At 47.8% G+C, this 20,468-nt stretch overlaps 1 protein-coding gene across 1 annotated transcript in view; it reads right to left on the bottom strand.

Moving 5' to 3' along the window:
* LOC122547709 (uncharacterized) overlaps positions 1-20,468 on the bottom strand; it is a 609,753-nt gene that overhangs the window by 304,690 nt on the left and 284,595 nt on the right. Inside the window, exons 43-47 of the mRNA XM_087989511.1 lie at positions 13,803-13,925; positions 13,354-13,536; positions 10,476-10,529; positions 8,607-8,807; positions 2,044-2,169 (exon numbers count right to left, since the gene is read on the bottom strand). Of these exons, the coding sequence (XP_087845637.1) occupies positions 2,044-2,169; positions 8,607-8,807; positions 10,476-10,529; positions 13,354-13,536; positions 13,803-13,925 (687 nt within the window). The remainder of the gene's footprint in view (positions 1-2,043; positions 2,170-8,606; positions 8,808-10,475; positions 10,530-13,353; positions 13,537-13,802; positions 13,926-20,468) is intronic.

Raw genomic sequence — 20,468 nt, 5'->3', positions numbered from 1 at the left:
CAGGAACTGACCTGAGTGCAAGCGGTGGCACCACTCCCAGCTGGAAGGCAGTGGAGAGATGAGTGAGAGAATGGCACAGTCACCAAGGAGGGAAAGTTAACTGTTGTCACAATCCTGTGGCAGGGGAAGAAGTCTGACTGGAGAGATTCAAACAGGAATCCATTTCTGAGACGGCAACGTGTTCACGGAGTCTGAAGAAGGGGCAAGAGATTCAGAGGGAATCTGGGAAAAAATGTCTTCACTCAGGGAGTGGTGGGAATCCGGAATGCCCTGCCTGGGAAGGTAGTCGGAGGCTGGAAACTTTACAACCTTTAAAAAAATCTAGATGAATAGGTGACGAAGGAGGTTGATGAGGGGAAAGCGGTAGATGTGGTGTATATGGATTTTAGTAAGGCATTTGATAAGGTTCCCCATGGTAGGCTACTGCAGAAAATACGGAGGTATGGCATTGAGGGTGAGTTGGAGGTTTGGATTAGGAATTGGCTGGATGGAAGAAGACAGAGGGTAGTAGTTGATGGCAAAGTTTCTTCATGGAGTGCCGTCACTAGCGGTGTTCCGCAAGGATCTGTTTTGGGACCATTGCTGTTTGTCATTTTTATAAATGACCTGGAAGATGGGTTAGAAGGTTGGGTGAGCAAGTTTGCGGATGATACGAAAGTCGGAGGAGTTGTTGACAGTGAGGAAGGATGTGGCAGGTTACAGCAGGATATAGAGAAGCTGCAGAGCTGGGCAGAAAGGTGGCAAATGGAATTCAATGTAGCTAAGTGTGAGGTGATTCACTTTGGGAAGAATAACAAAAAGATGGGGTACTGGGCTAATGGTCGGATACTTGGTAGTGTGGATGAGCAGAGGGATCTTGGTGTCCATGTACACAGATCTCTGAAAGTTGCCACCCAGATAAATAGTGCAGTGAGGAAGGCATATGGCGTACTGGCTTTTATTGGTAGAGGAATTGAGTTCCGGAGTCCTGAGGTCATGATGCAGTTGTATAAGACTCTGGTGCGGCCGCATCTGGAATATTGTGTGCAGTTTTGGTCGCCATACTATAGGAAGGATGTGGAGGCACTGGAACGGGTGCAGAGGAGGTTTACCAGGATGTTGCCTGGTATGGAAGGAAGATCGTATGAGGAAAGATTGAGACACTTGGGGCTGTTTTCATTAGAGAAAAGAAGGTTTAGGGGTGACTTGATTGAGGTGTACAAGATGATTAGGGGGTTAGATAGGGTTGACAGTGTGAACCTTTTCCTGCGTATGGAGTCGGGTATTACAAGGGGGCATAGCTTTAAATTAAGGGGGGGTAGATATAGGACTGAAGTTAGGGGTAGGTTCTTCACTCAGCGAGTCGTAAGTTCATGGAATGCCCTGCCAGTAGCAGTGGTGGACTCTCCCTCTTTATGGGCATTTAAGCGGGCATTGGATAGGTATATGGAGGATAGTGGGTTAGTATAGGTTAGGTGGGCTTGGATCGGCGCAACATCGAGGGCCAAAGGGCCTGTACTGCGCTGTATTCTTCTATGTTCTAAATATCAAACATTCAAGGATATGGGGCAAATGCAGGAAATTGGGATTAGTGTGGCTTTAGTGGTAGTTTTATCAGTGCAGACTCGATGGGCCAAAGGGCCTTATCTGCACCGTGTGAATCTCTGCATCAATTAACATGTGACACTGAGTTACCGAGGAATTATTAATCAGCTGACCAAAAGCTTGGCTCAGGAGGTCAGTTTAAAGGAGAGTCCTAAAGCTGCCAGAGATAGAGAGAGAGAAGTTTAGGGACAGAATTCCAGAGCTCAGGATCCAGACATTTGAAAGTTCATCCACCAACTGTGCAGTAATTAAAATCGGGGTGAAGTAACAAGCCAGAATTTGTGGAGCACAGATATTTTGGAGAATTGGGATTGGAGGAGGTTACAGGGATACGGAGGGTCAAGGCTAAGGGCGGATTTGAAAACTAGGCAAATAACTGTAAAAGCGAGATGTTGCTGGTTTGGGAGCCAGTAGGTCAGTGAGCACTGGGCCAGGTGGAGAACAGATGGAGTGGCTTACCGACAGTGTGGGGGCCAGTGTAGGTACAAGGGTTTGGTTTCTCTCTCCTGACTTTATAATGTCCTCATCTTCTTCATGTTCCTCATCCTCCTCTAACAAGGAAGGCAGTTTGCCATCAGGGGAGACCTGGAATAAAAGAACATTTCTCTCCCATTTCCTCACAAACTCAGGACACACCAAAGCACATCACAGTCAAGGAGGTAACTTTGACATGTTGTCACCATGGTAACACAGGAACCATGGCACACAACAAGATCCAAAAACAGCACTGGGTGGCACGGTGGCTCAGTGGTTAGCATTGCTACCTCAGGTTCGATTCCAGCCTCAGGGCGACTGACTGTGTGGAGTTTGCACATTCTCCCCGTGTCTGCGTGGGTTTCCTCCGGGTGCTCCAGTTTCCTCCCACAGTCCAAAGATGTGCAGGTCAGGTGAATTGGCCATGCTAAATTGCCCGTAGTGTTAGGTGCATTAGTCAGAGGGAAATGGGTCTGGGTGGGTTACACTTCAGAGGGTCGGTATGGACTTGTTGGGCCAAAGGGCCTGTTTCCACACTGTAGGGAATCTAATCTGATCTAATCTAACCTGTGGAGTAGGGTGAGAATACTGGCCTGAGGACAGAAGAGAACTTCACCTGCTCTTCCTCAAAACACTGCCCAAGGAGTTTTAATGCCCTCTGCAGCCCTGGTCTACTCAGAGGGAGGACAGTTCCTCACTTAATTTGCAGCCTAGATCCCGTGCACAAGCCAATGAAGTGGGCCTTGATGCCTGGCCTGAGTCTGCAGGCCGTTTGCTGACAATATCCAGAGAAAGATGATGACAATACCTATCAATAGGGTAGCTGTGAAAAAGCCTAACTGGCCCAGTCACAGTCTCCCTCACATGCCTTTCCAGAAACTGGGACTCCTGTTGCACAACGGAGTTTGTTGTAATGGAAAACTGGGCGATTTCTGACCATACAGCTTAAGGCAAAATTAACAAATACACACACCTCTTTACCGCCCATTTTACTGCAGAGTTTGTTTTTCTAACTCTAATGAAAAGAACCTCACAGTATACTATCAAAAAGGGAACAGAGTGTAAGACTGTAAACTTTGGACTGAACAAGAACTGAAGCAATTTATTTTCCAAACTCTAACCCGACTTCGCTCAAGACTGTACCTGGCTTTGACCCTGTAACATAAATTAGCATTGAACTAATATTTGGGTGATTGGCTAATAATGTAAACCAATGCGAGCCCAAGATCCACACCTTAGGCTGCTTTGGCATTGACTGGTGACACAGTAACTGACTCCTTCTCTGCTGGTTCCTTACGAGGCAGAAATTCCAACACAACCTGTGCCCCACAAACACAGGCTCAAACCTTCCTGCAGGCAGTTTGAAAAGCTGACTCTTTTAAAAATCTGAAATAAAAGGCTGGTGTCTGCAAAAGTGATTGTGAAGTGTTCTTTCTAACAGACCCTGACCCAGTTCAATTCTTTCTCTCTCTCTCTCTCTTCCCCCCCCCCCCCCCCCTCCTCAAGTGGATATTTGATTAGATTAGATTACTTACAGTGTGGAAACAGGCCCTTCGGCCCAACAAGTCCACACCGACACGCAACCCACCCAGACCCATTCTCCTACATTTACCCCTTCACCTAACACCACGGGCAATTTAGCATGGCCAATTCACCTAACCTGCACATCTTTGGACTGTGGGAGGAAACCGGAGCACCCGGAGGAAACCCACGCAGACACGGGGAGAATGTGCAAATTCCTCACAGTCAGTCGCCTGAGGCGGGAATTGAACCCGGGTCTCTGGCGCTGTGAGGCAGCAGTGCTAACCACTGTGCCACCGTGCCACCCACAAAAACAAGTGTTTTTGACTAAGGTAAGAATATTGTCTTTTTTAAGACTTCTACTTCTGTTGCTGATTATATTTGATCAGTGCTCTCAGGTCAGCCATTCTTCTATCATCTGTCTATCTAATCAGGGGTTTGAACATCTCTCATCAACATGGAATTGAATCATAGAATTGGTAGTAGTGTAAGAGGCCAGGTAATGTTCTGGGGACTCAGGTCTGAATCCCACACTGGGATTTGAATTCATTGAGTATCTGGAATTAAAAGTCTCATGCTGACCATGAATCCACTGTTGATTGTTGGAAAAACCCATCTGGGTCACTGATGTCCTTCAGGGAAGGAAACTGCCATCCCTACCTGGTTTGGCCTATATGTAACTCCAGACCCACAGTATTGTGGGTGACTCTTAACTCCCTCCTGGGTAATTAGGGATTGGCCATAAATGCTGGCCTGGCCAGTGACACCCACAACATCAACATTCAACACCCCGTGAAGGAATAACTAACAATAATTTGGTCTGTCAGGTGTTTGCCAGTTCTCTGTAACAGCAACGTAGCTGGTCCCACCACCTTTCCCCTTAGCCCTGCTAATTCTCCCCATTCTGAATCTGACTCCAACACTCTGCCAATGTGTTGCAGAAAGTAGAACTCGGTCTGTGTTAACATTTTCCCTCGTGTCTCTATTGTCTCTTTTGTTATCACCTTAAGTCTGTGTGGAAAAGTGTGGCACTGGAAAAGCACAGCAGGTTAGGCAACATCTGAGAAGCAGGAGCATTGACATAAGCCTGAATGTTCTCCTGCTCCTCGGATGCTGCCTGACCGGCTGTGCCTTTCCAGCACCACACTTTTCAACTCTCATCTCCAGGATCTGCAGTCCTCACTTTCTCTTAAATCTGTGTGCTCTGGTTCCTGAGCTTTGCAGGAATCGGAACAGTTTCTCCCTGTCCACTCTGTCATGATCTTGAACAACCCGATCTCCCCTCAACATTCCCATCTGGGACAATGACCCAGCTTTACCAGCATTCCCAAGGAATTGGAGTTTTGAGCTGGATCTTCCAACTGCACTACAGAGGAACTCTTGCCCCTGCAAGTTATTAGCCTCAGCTGGGGCTGCAGGGAGACCATTGAAACAGGAGCAGAATTAGGCCATACAGCCTCTCAACCCTGCTCTGCCTTGCAATCACAGCTGATACATTTCTCAGGGATCCCACTGAAGAAGAGGATGCCAAGGAGACAGGACCATGGGAAATCAGGGGTCTCTACAAGACCAGGGTTTCTCCTGTGACTGGTTTGGGTTGGGGGAACTGGATCATCAGTGGTTTGGGGGGACAGGGATGGGGCGAGTGGATTAGGCCACTGATGGACGCAGGTTGCCGAAATCCAGCCTGAACTGGCAGGTTAGACTCAGCAGCGTACTTCCATGGGCATTGACCTCCCCACATAATGGATTGGCAGTGGGAGGAGGCCATTCTCTGGGACCTCAATCAGCCCAGCGTGACCCTGATGCCTGTCTAATGTACCTCCTGGCAGAGAGAAAATCCCAGTGGAGATGGACAGGATGTACAGCTGCTGGCCACACTGCGTTTCTACACCTCCCGATATTCTCCTCACCTGCAGGAAGATGTGTACAATCCCAATCTAAGCCTCTGTTTATGAAATCCAGAATTCCACACACCTTCCGGAATTGATACATTCACATCCCAGCTCCCTTTGGATTTGCTCTCGTTATTTTCATGTATCTTTCGTTGTTAGATCTTTGCTCGACTCTGGCTTGAACAACCTCAGCTTCTCAAGTTGAAGGTAAAACTTTCGAAGAAAGGAAGCTGGGGAATTATTTTCCGAAGCAGGTTGGTTGGATCTGATGACAGAAATACTGGTGGAAGCTCAACAGATAATTATCCAGAAAGGATAAAAAGCTGCAGGGCCATGAGGAAAAAGCTGGAGAGATTAGATTACCTACAGTGTGGAAACAGGCCCTTTGGCCCTACAAGTCCACACCAACCCTTCGAAGAGCGACCCACTTTCCCCTACATTCACCCTTGACTAATGCACCTAACACTATGGGCAATTTAGCATGGCCAATTCACCTGACCTGCACATCTTTGGACTGTGGGAGGAAACCGGAGCACCCGGAGGAAACCCACACAGACACGGGGAGAATGTGCAGACTCCACACAGACAGTTGCCCGAGGCGGGAATTGAACCCGGGTCCCTGGTGCTGTGAGGCAGCAGTGCTAACCACTGAGCCACCGTGCCGCCCCATGAGCCATTGTGCCGCACTGTGCCGAATGGGAATAATTGAATATCAAAGGAATAACACAGAAATGAGGGGGTCAAAGGGTGGTCTTTGAATATAAGAGAAGAATTAGGCTATTCAGCCCATCAAATCTGCTTTATCATTTGACATGGCTGATAAGTTTCTCATCCTTCCTCCTGCTTTCTCTCTGTAACCCTTGATTCCTTTACTATTCAAGAACCCATCGATCTCTGTTTTGATGAAGTGTCACAGGACTCAAAATGTTAGGTCTGCTTTCTTCCCCTGATGCTGTCACTCCTTCTGGGATTCACCAGCAATTTCTGGTTTTGTTTCAGCTCTCTATCATCCATAGTTCTTTGTTCTATATAACCTATCAATCTCCATCTTAAACACACTCAGTGACTTGGCCTCTACAGTCCTCTGCAGCAATAATTTCCACAGATTAGTAACTACCCTCTGGCTGAAGAAATTCCTCCTCATCTCAGTTTTAAAGGGTTATCCCTTCACCCTGAGGCTGTGCTGCCTGCACCTGGTCTCTCCTACTAATGGAACAATCTTCTCCCTGTCACTCTATGAGTAATCTGGAAAGTTCAATCAGATCTGCCCTCATCCTTCTAAACTTTACTGAGTCCAATCTTCTGTGCTGTATCTCTGAAGAAATCTGTGGGATTTCACACACAATGTAAACTGGCAGCAGAAGTGCATTGTGTAATTATTGCCCAACTTCCCCTCCAATCAACGGTCTGCACACACTCAGAGTCAGACAGGCAGTCAGACAGTCAGACAGACAGACAGTCAGACAGACAGTCAGACAGACAGTCAGACAGACAGACAGTCAGACAGACAGTCAGACAGACAGTCAGACAGTCAGACAGTCAGACAGACAGTCAGACAGACAGTCAGACAGACAGTCAGACAGTCAGACAGTCAGACAGACAGTCAGACAGACAGACCCTCCTGTTCTGTTGTTGTTATTCTCCAGTCGGTGTGAATCCTCATCCCTCTGGCAGCACACCCACCTTCACCGCCACTCCCTCACCACCAGACCCTGGAGGAAGAACGCCTCATCTTCTGCCTCGGAACACTTCAATCCCAGGGCATCAATGTGGACTTCAACAGCTTCCTCATTTCCCCTTCCCCCACCTCACCCCAGTTCCAAACTTCCAGCTCAGCACTGTCCCCATGACTTATCCGGACTTGTCCTACCTGCCTATCTCCTTTTCCACCTATCCACTCCACCCTCTCCTCCCTGACCTATCACCTTCATCCCCTCCCCCACTGACTTATTGTACTCTATGCTACTCTCTCCCCACCCCCACCCCCCTCTAGCTTATCTCTCCACCCTTCAGGCTCTCTGCCTTTATTCCTGATGAAGGGCTTTTGCCTGAAACGTCGATTTTGCTGCTCCTCGGATGCTGCCTGAATTGCTGTGCTCTTCCAGCACCACTGATCCAGAATCTGGTTTCCAGGATCTGCAGTCATTGTTTTTATCCACCTTTCACCTCAGTCCACTCTGGGTTCAGTCCCACTCAAGGACTGGAACACACAAAGCCAAGCTGACCCAGACGGAGTGCTGCACTGTCAGAGACTCTTTGCTGAGTCACCATCTCTCTGCTGGGGAGAATGTAAGACACCCCATATCATTGCATTGTAGGAAAGGGGCAGGGCAGAGGACTGTTCACCATGGTATCCAGGCCAATCAGTCAACAGATCATCTCGACACAATCCCAATGCTGTTGGTGGGATCTTACTGTGCACAGACTGCTGCATTTCCCACATGACAACAATAACAAAGTAGTTAACTGAATATGGAGCTATCTCCTTAAACACTGACCCTGTGAGAGTGCGGCGCTCCCTCAGTACAAGCCCTCCAACAGTGCATGTGGCACTCCCTCAGCGCTGACCTTCCGACAGTGCAGTGCTCTCTCAGTGTTGACCCTCTGACATCGCAGCATTCCCTCAGTACTGACCAACTAACAATGTGATGCTCCCTCAGCACTGACCCTCCGACAATGCAGTGGTCCCTCAGCACTGACCCTCCGATAGTGTGCATTCCCTCAGTACTGTGACAGTGCAGCACTCCCTCAGCACCAACCCTCTGATAATGCACACTCCTTCAGTATGGACCCTCCGACAGTGTGGCACTCCCTCAGCACTGACCCTCCGATAATGCGCACTCCTTCAGTATGGACCCTCCGACAGTGCGGCACTCCCTCAGCACTGACCCTTCGACAGAGCAGCTTTTTTATTTCTCGAGTTTGGAGGATTGAAATTTGAATTCTCACTGTAGTCAGGGTTGAATTTGACTCTTGTTTCTCAGTATGATCAGTAAGATCACCACCACACTCCTGTAGCTGATGCTCAGCCTGTCATAGTCAGCCAGCTCATAAATGTCCCAGCCCCAAATTTCACCTGGAAAATGTTGGAACCCAACCCGGTCCCAGCTCCACGTCCGGACGAGGAAGTACCTTGGAGTCCCAGGGGAGGTTGCTCAGTGCTGTGGCTGACTGCTCTTCCTCTCTGCTGCTCTTGTCAGCCGGCTCCTCACCCTCTGGCTTGTCTTGTACAAGCTGAGTCAGTGCTTCCTGTGTACTGTTCAACAGTAACTCCCTCCGCTCGGTCAGACTAGCCAGCCTCTCGCCTTGTGTTTCATCATAAAGCTCACCCACCTGGGAACATGATAGAGGTTTAGTCAGCCTCGAATATTTCCCCAAGTCCTCCCACACAAACTGACCCTTGTTCCATAGGCATCCCCTGAGGGAGCCCATTCATTCCATTAGGTATATGCTAGCCCTTATCTGAAAACAGAGCTTAAAAATATGTTGCTGGAAAAGCGCAGCAGGCCAGGCAGCATCAAAGGAGCAGGAGAATCGAGGTTTTGGGCATAAGCCCTTCTTCAGGAATGCCCGAAACGTCGATTCTCCTGCTCCTTTGATGCTGCCTGACCTGCTGCGCTTTTCCAGCAACACATTTTTAAGCTCTGATCTCCAGGATCTGCAGTCCCCACTTTCTCCTCCTTATCTGAAAACACTCAATAATCGCACAAGTTTAGAGTTATAATGTCCCAAGGCAGCTCATATAAATCAGAAAGGAATGACTACAACAGTAGGGGACATTCGTGGGAGGGGAATGAAATATTGGCCAAATGGTTTTATTATAAGGAGGATCCTTATGGCAGAGGGTGAGGCAGAAAGATTGAGGGAGGCAAATCCAGGATGTGGGGAAGTGACTGTTGCATTTTTACTTTTAATTTTTTAGTTGTTAGTTTTGTGAGGTGGGGTGATCCTCAGGTTAAACTGATCACTAGTCCTTTCTGTCCAATGGCAGCACAACTTATTGTCTTATTTGACTATGTCAACTTTTATTTGCATATCCATCATTGGTTTTGAATGATTGAGAAATGTAAAAACCACACCTTTTCGTTTCTTTGTGCTTTTGGATGTAGACCGAAACGGGGAAAGAACTGTTTTAAAAATCAAGGATTGTCAAAAGATTTTTTTTAAATTTAGAAGTAACTTGACATTTTTGGCAGTACAGTTTAGGCAGCAACAGTAAAGCCTGATTGGAGAGGAACTGGAGTCAAGAGGTGCATACAAATGGAGATTTGGTTGGTAACAAGTAGCTGATTGGTCTGCGGGCTGATGACATGTTAATCAAAGACTAAGGTTTTCTGCCTGCCAACAGTGATGTGATTGGCTCCCAGATACTGAACAACTTGGGGCTGTGAATGCTTTGGCAGAACCCAGGGGACCTTTGGAGGAGATGGAGCTGTGTTTCTGTGCTGCAGTAAAAAGCATCCCAAGTCTGAAGGTATACAGTTTGTTTTCTCTTTCCAGCTGTTGTAAGCTGTGATTTTAATTGATAAAGTAAAGACCTTTATAAATGGGAACCAGTCACCCTGTGCCTCCTACAAACAAAGTCAGAAGCCACATAATACCAGGTTGTAGTCAGGGGATGAAGGAGCAGCGCTCCGAAAGCTTGTGGATTTCAAATAAACCTGTTGGACTATAACCTGGTATTGTGTGACCCTCTGACCTTGCCCACCCCAGTCCAACTCCAACACCTCCACACCATCCTACAAACAAGTGCAAGTATCTGAAGAAGGGTGATCGAGAAGCAGTGCAAGGATCGTCTCACATTCCCTGTGGACAGAGGAACTGCCATCCCGGTCTTCCTCTCCTTCATCTGGTCAACGGGTGAATGATACTGAACTAGATTGTCATGTCAATATTATTGTTCACAAGAGGGGACATGGTGAGTATCTGATTCCAGCCTCAGTCCTGAAGACATGTGAATGGGGATGGGAGGAACATGTGTCCTCTGCTACATGTACTCACCTGCTGTAACCTCTCCATCTCTGTGTTATATTCCTGTAATTTTTCCAACAGTGACTGGAAGAGATAATAACATGGTACCAAATGAAAGGAGCTTCACATGCCAAACAGCAATATATTCCCAGATACACACACAAATTGGTACAGACAGCAACAACTTGTTACTTTGCACTGTCTAACATGGTAAAACATCCCAAGACTCACTTCAGAATTGTTATCAAAGAAAATGCAACACCAACCACATAAAGACATATAGGTCATAGAAACAAGAATCTGGTCATAGGTTTAAGCAGCATCTTAATGGGGGTGACAGCAGAGGTTTAGGGAGGGAATTCCAGAACTTGGCATCCAAACAGCTCCAAGGCACAGCTGTCAAAGATGGAATGATGGTAATTGGGGCAATTTGGAATTGGAGAAGTGCAGGGGTCTTGGAGGGTTACGAGGTAAGCGGAGATTGCAGAGAGACGGAGCAGGCAAGGATAGGGAGGGTTTGGAAACAAAGATGAGAAGTTTGAAATTGAGGTCCTGTCAACTCTATAGCCGATGTACCTCAACAAGCCATTCATGGCTGATCCGATTACACTGTGTACCCACTTACCCTCAATACATTTCAGCACCCCCCACCCCCTCCCCATCCCTGGCTTATGAAGAATCTTATCTGTCTCAATCTTAAATATATTCAAAGATTCTGCTCCCACATCTTTTAAGGAAGAGAGTTCCAAAGACTCAACATTTTGAGAAAGACAAAACTTGTCATCTCTGTTTTAAATGGACAATCCATTAAAGTGTTCCCAAGTTCTAGATTCTCCACATCCTCTCTACATGCACCCAGCCAAGTTCCCTCAGGATGTTGTATATTTCAATCAAGTCACATCTAACTTTTATAAACTCCAGTAGACACAGACTCAACCTAGTCAATCTTTCTTTGTCAGATGGCCCACTCATTCCTGGTAATAGTTTGGTAAACCTTCTCCAAACATCTTCCCTAAAGCAGGTGACCAGGAGTGAACACAGACCTTCAGATGTGGTCTCACCGATGCTCTGTATAACGAAAGCGTAACCTCCCTACTCCCTGCATTCAGTTCCTCTCTCAATAGATGATAACATTTGTTTTCTGAATTACTTGCTGTACCCAGATGCTGAGGCTGAGATTCATGCACCAGGACACCCAGGTGCTTCGACATCTTTGGTGACTGGTGAACAGGACTCTGTACAAGTTGCCATTCAGGCATTGGATGAGTTTCAATATTTAAGATACAAGTGAAAGTGGATGGTACAGAGTGTACTGTGGTCGTGAATTTCTGATTTAACAAAGACATTGATAAGGGTTTGAGCAGCAGAGGAGCTGAGGTAGAGGCAGTAACTGGTGATGTTACAGGTTGGAAATGGGTGGTTTTAATCTTCAGCGGATATGTGTGTGAGCATTCGACCCGGTTCAAATGAGAGGCAAAGGTTGCAAAATATCTGGCTGAGCTGTTGCAGGGGTAGGGAAGGAGTTAGTAGCTAAGGAACAGAGTTTAGACAGAGGCTGAAAACAACGGCCTGTCTTTCTTATCTTTCATTCCTGGGAATTACTGCTCCTCCAACACTGGACGTTATCTGACAAGTCAGAGACAGTAGAGGAGTTCAGAGAGGGCAGTGAGTTGGAGCTGAGTGTGGACACTGTGCATTCAGATGGTGTCACTAGAGGGCAGTGTGTAGATGAGCAATCGGAGGGCCGAAGGATCAATTCTTGGTAAACACCAGAGATAGCTGTGTGGTGAGATATAAACATTGAGCAGGTAATGGTCTTTAATGTAACAAGATATTCTAATATGCTTCACAGGGAAAGGGTCGAATGAGAAGCAGGGTTCATAGAATCCCTACAGTGTGGAAACAGGACCCTCCGACCCTCTGATGAGTAACCCACCCAGACCCATTTCCCTCTGACTAATGCACCTAACACTATGGACATTTTAGCATGGCCAATTCACCTAACCTACACATCTTTCAATTGTGGGAGGAAGCCAGAGCAAATCCACACAGACATGGGGAAAATGTGCAAACTCCACAAAAGGCAATTGTCCCAAGGTTGGAATTGAACCCAGGTCCGTGGCACTGTAAGGCAGCAGTGCTAACCACTGAGCCACCATGCCACCAGTTCAGAATGAGAATTCCAGCAGGTACCACCTGTACAGCTGGAGATGAATATTTGATATGGATTAGAGTTTCTGCTCAGGAGATAGGCTCACCAATCCATGGGAATCCTGCGGCGAGTAACTCACCTCCTGAATCCCCAAAGCCTGTCCACCATCGACACGGCATGTGATGGAATACTCCCCACTTGCCCTGGATGGGTTCAGCTCTAAGGAGCTCGATACCATCCAGGACAAAGCAGCCGCTTGATTGGCACCACATCCACAAACACCCACTCCCTCCACCACTGACACTCAGCAGCAGTGTGTACCATCTACAAGGTGCACTGCAGAAACTCACCAAAGACCCTCAGGCAGCACCTTCCAAACCCACAGCCACTTCCATCTAGAAGGACAAGGGCAGCAGATACATGGGAACACCACCCCCTGCAAGTTCCCCTTCAAGCCACTCATCATCCTGACTTGGAAATATATCACCGTTTCTTCACTGTCACTGGGTCAGAATCCTGGAATTTCCTCCCTAAGGGACATTGTGGGTCTACCCACAGCACACGGACTGCAGCGGTTCAAGAAGGCAGCTCACCCCCACCTTCACAAGGGGGGCAACTAGGGACAGGAAATAAATGAAGCCCAAACAGTGACACCCATATCACATAAATTAATATTTTTAAAGTAGGATGAACAGTCAGTGAGTGAGGTAAGGGACCAGTCTGTGAGCTCACTCTCCAGGCTGTCAGGTGATGTACCTGTAACATGGTGCTCTGCTGCGTTGTCACCTCCTGCAGATGTGTCAGTTCTGTGGACAGGTGCTGAATCTTGGTGAAGACCTCGACCGTACAGATTGCCTCTGGCGTTATTCCCAGAGTCTCCTTACAGTGCTCCATCATACCAACAAGCTCCTTCATCTCCTCAAGGTTCTCCAGGATTATCTAAATTCAGGAAAGAAACGGTTTTATAGAAGATGCAAAAGCACATCTGTGCATTTCACATTGATTACAGAAGCACTGGAAATACATGATCTAAATGGGGAAGAGCATTCAGAGGCCGATCAGGATTCAATGGCTAGACATTACCAGGTGCAGACCCATCACCAACAAGAGCAAACCAACACAATACACTCTATTGGCTTTAGGAGGAAATTGTATCAAATGTCAGGAACGTCAAAGACACTAATATGCAGGGACAATGCTGCTACCTGTCTGTTCTCCAAATGCTCCACGATGGGGAGGTCACAGAGTTTAATGGAGGACAGGATGGTGTTGATCTTCAAAAGTTTATTTTCAATGTTCTTCACTTCGGATTCCAAATCACCAAGTTCCTGCAAAGAAAGAGAGTAGGGAATGTGTCACGACAGACATCACAAAGAGATTGTGGTGGTAAAAATGGGGTACAGTGCATCGGAGTTTACAGTGGGGTGTATCGGGGTTTACAGTGGGGTGTATCAGGGTTTACAGTGGGGTGTATCAGGGTTTACAGTGGGGTATATCAGGGTTTACAGTGGGGTGTATCAGGGTTTACAGTGGGGTGTATCAGGGTTTACAGTGGGGTGTATCAGGGTTTACAGTGGGGTGTATCAGGGTTTACAGTGGGGTGTATCGGGGTTTACACTGGGGTGTATCAGGGTTTACAGTGGAGTGTATCAGGGTTTACAGTGGGGTGTATCAGGGTTTACAGTGGGGTGTATCAGGGTTTACAGTGGGGTATATCAGGGTTTACAGTGGGGTGTATCAGGGTTTACAGTGGGGTGTATCAGGGTTTACAGTGGGGTATATCAGGGTTTACAGTGGGGTGTATCGGGGTTTACAGTGGGGTGTATCAGGGTTTACAGTGGGGTATATCGGGGTTTACAGTGGGGTGTATCAGGGTTTACAGTGGGGTGTATCAGGGTTTACAGTGGGGTGTATCGGGGTTTACAGTGGGGTGTATCAGGGTTTACAGTGGGGTGTATCAGGGTTTACAGTGGGGTGTATCAGGGTTTACAGTGGGGTGTATCAGGGTTTATAGTGGGGTGTATCAGGGTTTACAGTGGGATGTATCAGGGTTTACAGTGGGGTGTATCAGGGTTTACACTGGGGTGTATCAGGGTTTACAGTGGGGTGTATCAGGGTTTACAGTGGGGTATATCAGGGTTTACAGTGGGGTGTATCAGGGTTTACAGTGGGGTGTATCAGGGTTTACAGTGGGGTATATCAGGGTTTACACTGGGGTGTATCAGGGTTTACAGTGGGGTGTATCGGGGTTTACAGTGGGATGTATCAGGGTTTACAGTGGGGTATATCAGGGTTTACAGTGGGGTATATCAGGGTTTACAGTGGGGTGTATCAGGGTTCACAGTGGGGTATATCAGGGTTTACAGTGGGGTGTATCAGGGTTTACAGTGGGGTATATCAGGGTTTACAGTGGGGTGTATCAGGGTTCACAGTGGGGTGTATCAGGGTTTACTGTGGGGTATATCAGGGTTTACAGTGGGGTATATCGGGGTTTACAGTGGGATGTATCAGGGTTTACAGTGGGGTGTATCGGGGTTTACAATGGGGTGTATCGGGGTTTACAGTGGGATGTATCAGGGTTTACAGTGGGGTGTATCAGGGTTTACAGTGGGATGTATCGGGGTTTACAGTGGGGTGTATCAGGGTTTACAGTGGGGTGTATCAGGGTTTACAGTGGGGTGTATCAGGGTTTACAGTGGGGTGTATCAGGGTTTACAGTGGGGTATATCAGGGTTTACACTGGGGTGTATCAGGGTTTACAGTGGAGTGTATCAGGGTTTACAGTGGGGTGTATCAGGGTTTACAGTGGGGTGTATCAGGGTTTACAGTGGGGTATATCAGGGTTTACAGTGGGGTGTATCAGGGTTTACAGTGGGGTGTATCAGGGTTTACAGTGGGGTATATCAGGGTTTACAGTGGGGTGTATCGGGGTTTACAGTGGGGTGTATCAGGGTTTACAGTGGGGTATATCGGGGTTTACAGTGGGGTGTATCAGGGTTTACAGTGGGGTGTATCAGGGTTTACAGTGGGGTGTATCGGGGTTTACAGTGGGGTGTATCAGGGTTTACAGTGGGGTGTATCAGGGTTTACAGTGGGGTGTATCAGGGTTTACAGTGGGGTGTATCAGGGTTTATAGTGGGGTGTATCAGGGTTTACAGTGGGATGTATCAGGGTTTACAGTGGGGTGTATCAGGGTTTACACTGGGGTGTATCAGGGTTTACAGTGGGGTGTATCAGGGTTTACAGTGGGGTATATCAGGGTTTACAGTGGGGTGTATCAGGGTTTACAGTGGGGTGTATCAGGGTTTACAGTGGGGTATATCAGGGTTTACACTGGGGTGTATCAGGGTTTACAGTGGGGTGTATCGGGGTTTACAGTGGGATGTATCAGGGTTTACAGTGGGGTATATCAGGGTTTACAGTGGGGTATATCAGGGTTTACAGTGGGGTGTATCAGGGCTCACAGTGGGGTATATCAGGGTTTACAGTGGGGTGTATCAGGGTTTACAGTGGGGTATATCAGGGTTTACAGTGGGGTGTATCAGGGTTCACAGTGGGGTGTATCAGGGTTTACTGTGGGGTATATCAGGGTTTACAGTGGGGTATATCGGGGTTTACAGTGGGATGTATCAGGGTTTACAGTGGGGTGTATCGGGGTTTACAATGGGGTGTATCGGGGTTTACAGTGGGATGTATCAGGGTTTACAGTGGGGTGTATCAGGGTTTACAGTGGGATGTATCAGGGTTTACAGTGGGGTATATCGGGGTTCACAGTGGGGTGTATCAGGGTTTACAGTGGGGTGTATCAGGGTTTACAGTGGGGGATATCAGGGTTTACAGTGGGGTGTATCAGGGTTCACAGTGGGGTGTATCAGGGTTTACTGTGGGGTATATCAGGGTTTACAGTGGGGTATATCGGGGTTTACAGTGGGATGTATCAGGGTTTACAGTGGGGTGTATCAGGGTTTACAGTGGGATGTATCAGGGTTTACAGTGGGGTATATCGGGGTTCACAGTGGGGTGTATCAGGGTTTACTGTGGGGTATATCAGGGTTTACAGTGGGGTATATCGGGGTTTACAGTGGGATGTATCAGGGTTTACAGTGGGGTGTATCAGGGTTTACAGTGGGGTGTATCAGGGTTTACAGTGGGGTATATCGGGGTTTACAGTGGGGTGTATCAGGGTTTACAGTGGGGTGTATCAGGGTTTACAGTGGGGTATATCGGGGATTACAGTGGGGTGTATCAGGGTTTACAGTGGGGTGTATCAGGGTTTACAGTGGGGTGTATCAGGGTTTACAGTGGAGTGTATCAGGGTTTACAGTGGGGTGTATCAGGGTTTACAGTGCGGTATATCGGGGTTTACAGTGGGGCGTATCAGGGTTTACAGTGGGGTGTATCAGGGTTTACAGTGGGGTATATCGGGGATTACAGTGGGGTGTATCAGGGTTTACAGTGGGGTGTATCAGGGTTTACAGTGGGGTGTATCGGGGTTTACAATGGGGTGTATCGGGGTTCACAGTGGGGTGTATCAGGGTTTACAGTGGAATGTATCAGGGTTTACAGTGGAGTGTATCAGGGTTTACAGTGGAGTGTATCAGGGTTTACAGTGGGGTGTATCAGGGTTTACAGTGGGGTGTATCAGGGTTTACAGTGGGGTGTATCAGGGTTTACAGTGGAGTGTATCAGGGTTTACAGTGGGGTGTATCAGGGTTTACAGTGGGGTGTATCAGGGTTTACAGTGGGGTATATCAGGGTTTACAGTGGGGTGTATCAGGGTTCACAGTGGGGTATATCAGGGTTTACAGTGGGGTGTATCAGGGTTTACATTGGAGTGTATCAGGGTTCACAGTGGGGTATATCAGGGTTTACAGTGGAGTGTATCAGGGTTTACAGTGGGGTGTATCGGGGTTTTCCGTGGGGTGTATCAGGGTTTACAGTGGGGGATATCAGGGTTTACAGTGGGGTGTATCAGGGTTCACAGTGGGGTGTATCAGGGTTTACTGTGGGGTATATCAGGGTTTACAGTGGGGTATATCGGGGTTTACAGTGGGATGTATCAGGGTTTACAGTGGCGTGTATCAGGGTTTACAGTGGGATGTATCAGGGTTTACAGTGGGGTGTATCAGGGTTTACAGTGGAGTGTATCAGGGGTTACAGTGGGGTGTATCAGGGTTTACAGTGGGGTATATCGGGGTTTACAGTGGGATGTATCAGGGTTTATATTGGAGTGTATCAGGGTTTACAGTGGGGTGTATCAGGGTTTACAGTGGAGTGTATCAGGGGTTACAGTGGGGTGTATCAGGGTTTACAGTGGGGTATATCGGGGTTTACAGTGGGATGTATCAGGGTTTACAGTGGGGTGTATCAGGGTTTACAGTGGGGTATATCGGGGATTACAGTGGGGTGTATCAGGGTTTACAGTGGGGTATATCGGGGTTCACAGTGGGGTGTATCAGGGTTTACAGTGGAATGTATCAGGGTTTACATTGGAGTGTATCAGGGTTTACAGTGGAGTGTATCAGGGTTTACAGTGGGGTGTATCGGGGTTTACAGTGGGGTGTATCAGGGTTTACAGTGGGGTGTATCAGGGTTTACAGTGGAGTGTATCGGGGTTTACAGTAGGGTGTATCAGGGTTTACATTGGAGTGTATCAGGGTTTACAGTGGAGTGTATCGGGGTTTACAGTAGGGTGTATCAGGGTTTACATTGGAGTGTATCAGGGTTTACAGTGGGGTATATCAGGGTTTACAGTGGAGTGTATCAGGGTTTACAGTGGAGTGTATCAGGGTTTACAGTGGAGTGTATCAGGGTTTACAGTGGGGTGTATCGGGGTTTACAGTGGAGTGTATCAGGGTTCACAGTGGAGTGCATCGGGGTTTACAGTGGGGTATATCAGGGTTTACAGTGGGGTATATCAGGGTTTATAGTGGGGTGTATCAGGGTTCACAGTGGGGTATATCAGGGTTTACAGTGGGGTGTATCAGGGTTTACAGTGGGGTGTATCAGGGTTTACAGTGGGGTGTATCAGGGTTCACAGTGGGGTATATCAGGGTTTACAGTGGAGTGTATCAGGGTTTACAGTGGGGTATATCAGGGTTTACAGTGGGGTGTATCAGGGTTCACAGTGGGGTATATCAGGGTTTACAGTGGGGTGTGTCAGGGTTTACAGTGGGGTGTTTCAGGGTTTACAGTGGGGTATATCAGGGTTTACAGTGGGGTGTATCAGGGTTCACAGTGGGGTATATCAGGGTTTACAGTGGAGTGTATCAGGGTTCACAGTGGGGTATATCAGGGTTTACAGTGGAGTGTATCAGGGTTTACAGTGGGGTGTATCGGGGTTTACAGTGGGGTGTATCGGGGTTTACAGTGGGGTGTATCAGGGTTTACAGTGGGGTATATTAGGGTTTACAGTGGGGTGTATCAGGGATTACAGTGGGGTATATTAGGGTTTACAGTGGGGTGTATCAGGGTTTACAGTGGGGTGTATCAGGGTTTACAGTGGGGTGTATCAGGGTTTACAGTGGGGTGTATCAGGGTTTACAGTGGGATGTATCAGGGTTTACAGTGGGGTATATCGGGGTTCACAGTGGGGTGTATCAGGGTTTACTGTGGGGTATATCAGGGTTTACAGTGGGGTATATCGGGGTTTACAGTGGGATGTATCAGGGTTTACAGTGGAGTGTATCAGGGTTTACATTGGAGTGTATCAGGGTTTACAGTGGGGTGTATCAGGGTTTACAGTGGAGTGTATCAGGGTTTACAGTGGGGTGTATCAGGGTTTACAGTGGGGTATATCGGGGTTTACAGTGGGGTGTATCAGGGTTTACAGTGGGGTGTATCAGGGTTTACAGTGGGGTATATCGGGGATTACAGTGGGGTGTATCAGGGTTTACAGTGCGGTGTATCAGGGTTTACAGTGGGGTGTATCGGGGTTTACAATGGGGTGTATCGGGGTTTACAGTGGGGTGTATCAGGGTTTACAGTGGGGTGTATCAGGGTTTACAGTGGGGTGTATCAGGGTTTACAGTGGGGTATATCAGGGTTTACAGTGGGGTGTATCAGGGTTCACAGTGGGGTATATCAGGGTTTACAGTGGGGTGTATCAGGGTTTACATTGGAGTGTATCAGGGTTCACAGTGGGGTATATCGGGGTTTACAGTGGGATGTATCAGGGTTTACAGTGGGGTATATCAGGGTTTACAGTGGGGTATATCGGGGTTTACAGTGGGATGTATCAGGGTTTACAGTGGGGTATATCGGGGTTTACAGTGGGGTGTATCAGGGTTTACAGTGGGATGTATCAGGGTTTACAGTGGGGTGTATCAGGGTTTACAGTGGGGTATATCGGGGTTCACAGTGGGGTGTATCAGGGTTTACAGTGGAGTGTATCAGGGTTTACATTGGAGTGTATCAGGGTTTACAGTGGGGTATATCGGGGTTTACAGTGGGATGTATCAGGGTTTACAGTGGAGTGTATCAGGGTTTACAGTGGGGTGTATCAGGGTTTACAGTGGGGTATATCGGGGTTTACAGTGGGATGTATCAGGGTTTACAGTGGCGTGTATCAGGGTTTACAGTGGGGTATATCGGGGATTACAGTGGGGTGTATCAGGGTTTACAGTGGGGTGTATCAGGGTTTACAGTGGGGTATATCGGGGTTCACAGTGGGGTGTATCAGGGTTTACAGTGGAGTGTATCAGGGTTTACATTGGAGTGTATCAGGGTTTACAGTGGGGTATATCAGGGTTTACAGTGGAGTGTATCAGGGTTTACAGTGGAGTGTATCAGGGTTTACAGTGGAGTGTATCAGGGTTTACAGTGGGGTATATCAGGGTTTACAGTGGAGTGTATCAGGGTTTACAGTGGAG

This window comes from Chiloscyllium plagiosum, unplaced genomic scaffold, assembly GCF_037043375.1.
Source record: "Chiloscyllium plagiosum isolate Xiang-an unplaced genomic scaffold, Cpla_swu_hap1 HiC_scaffold_8, whole genome shotgun sequence".
Taxonomy (NCBI): domain Eukaryota; kingdom Metazoa; phylum Chordata; class Chondrichthyes; order Orectolobiformes; family Hemiscylliidae; genus Chiloscyllium; species Chiloscyllium plagiosum.
The sequence above is the reverse complement of the archived record's forward strand: the minus strand, read 5'-3'. Positions and strand labels throughout refer to the sequence as shown.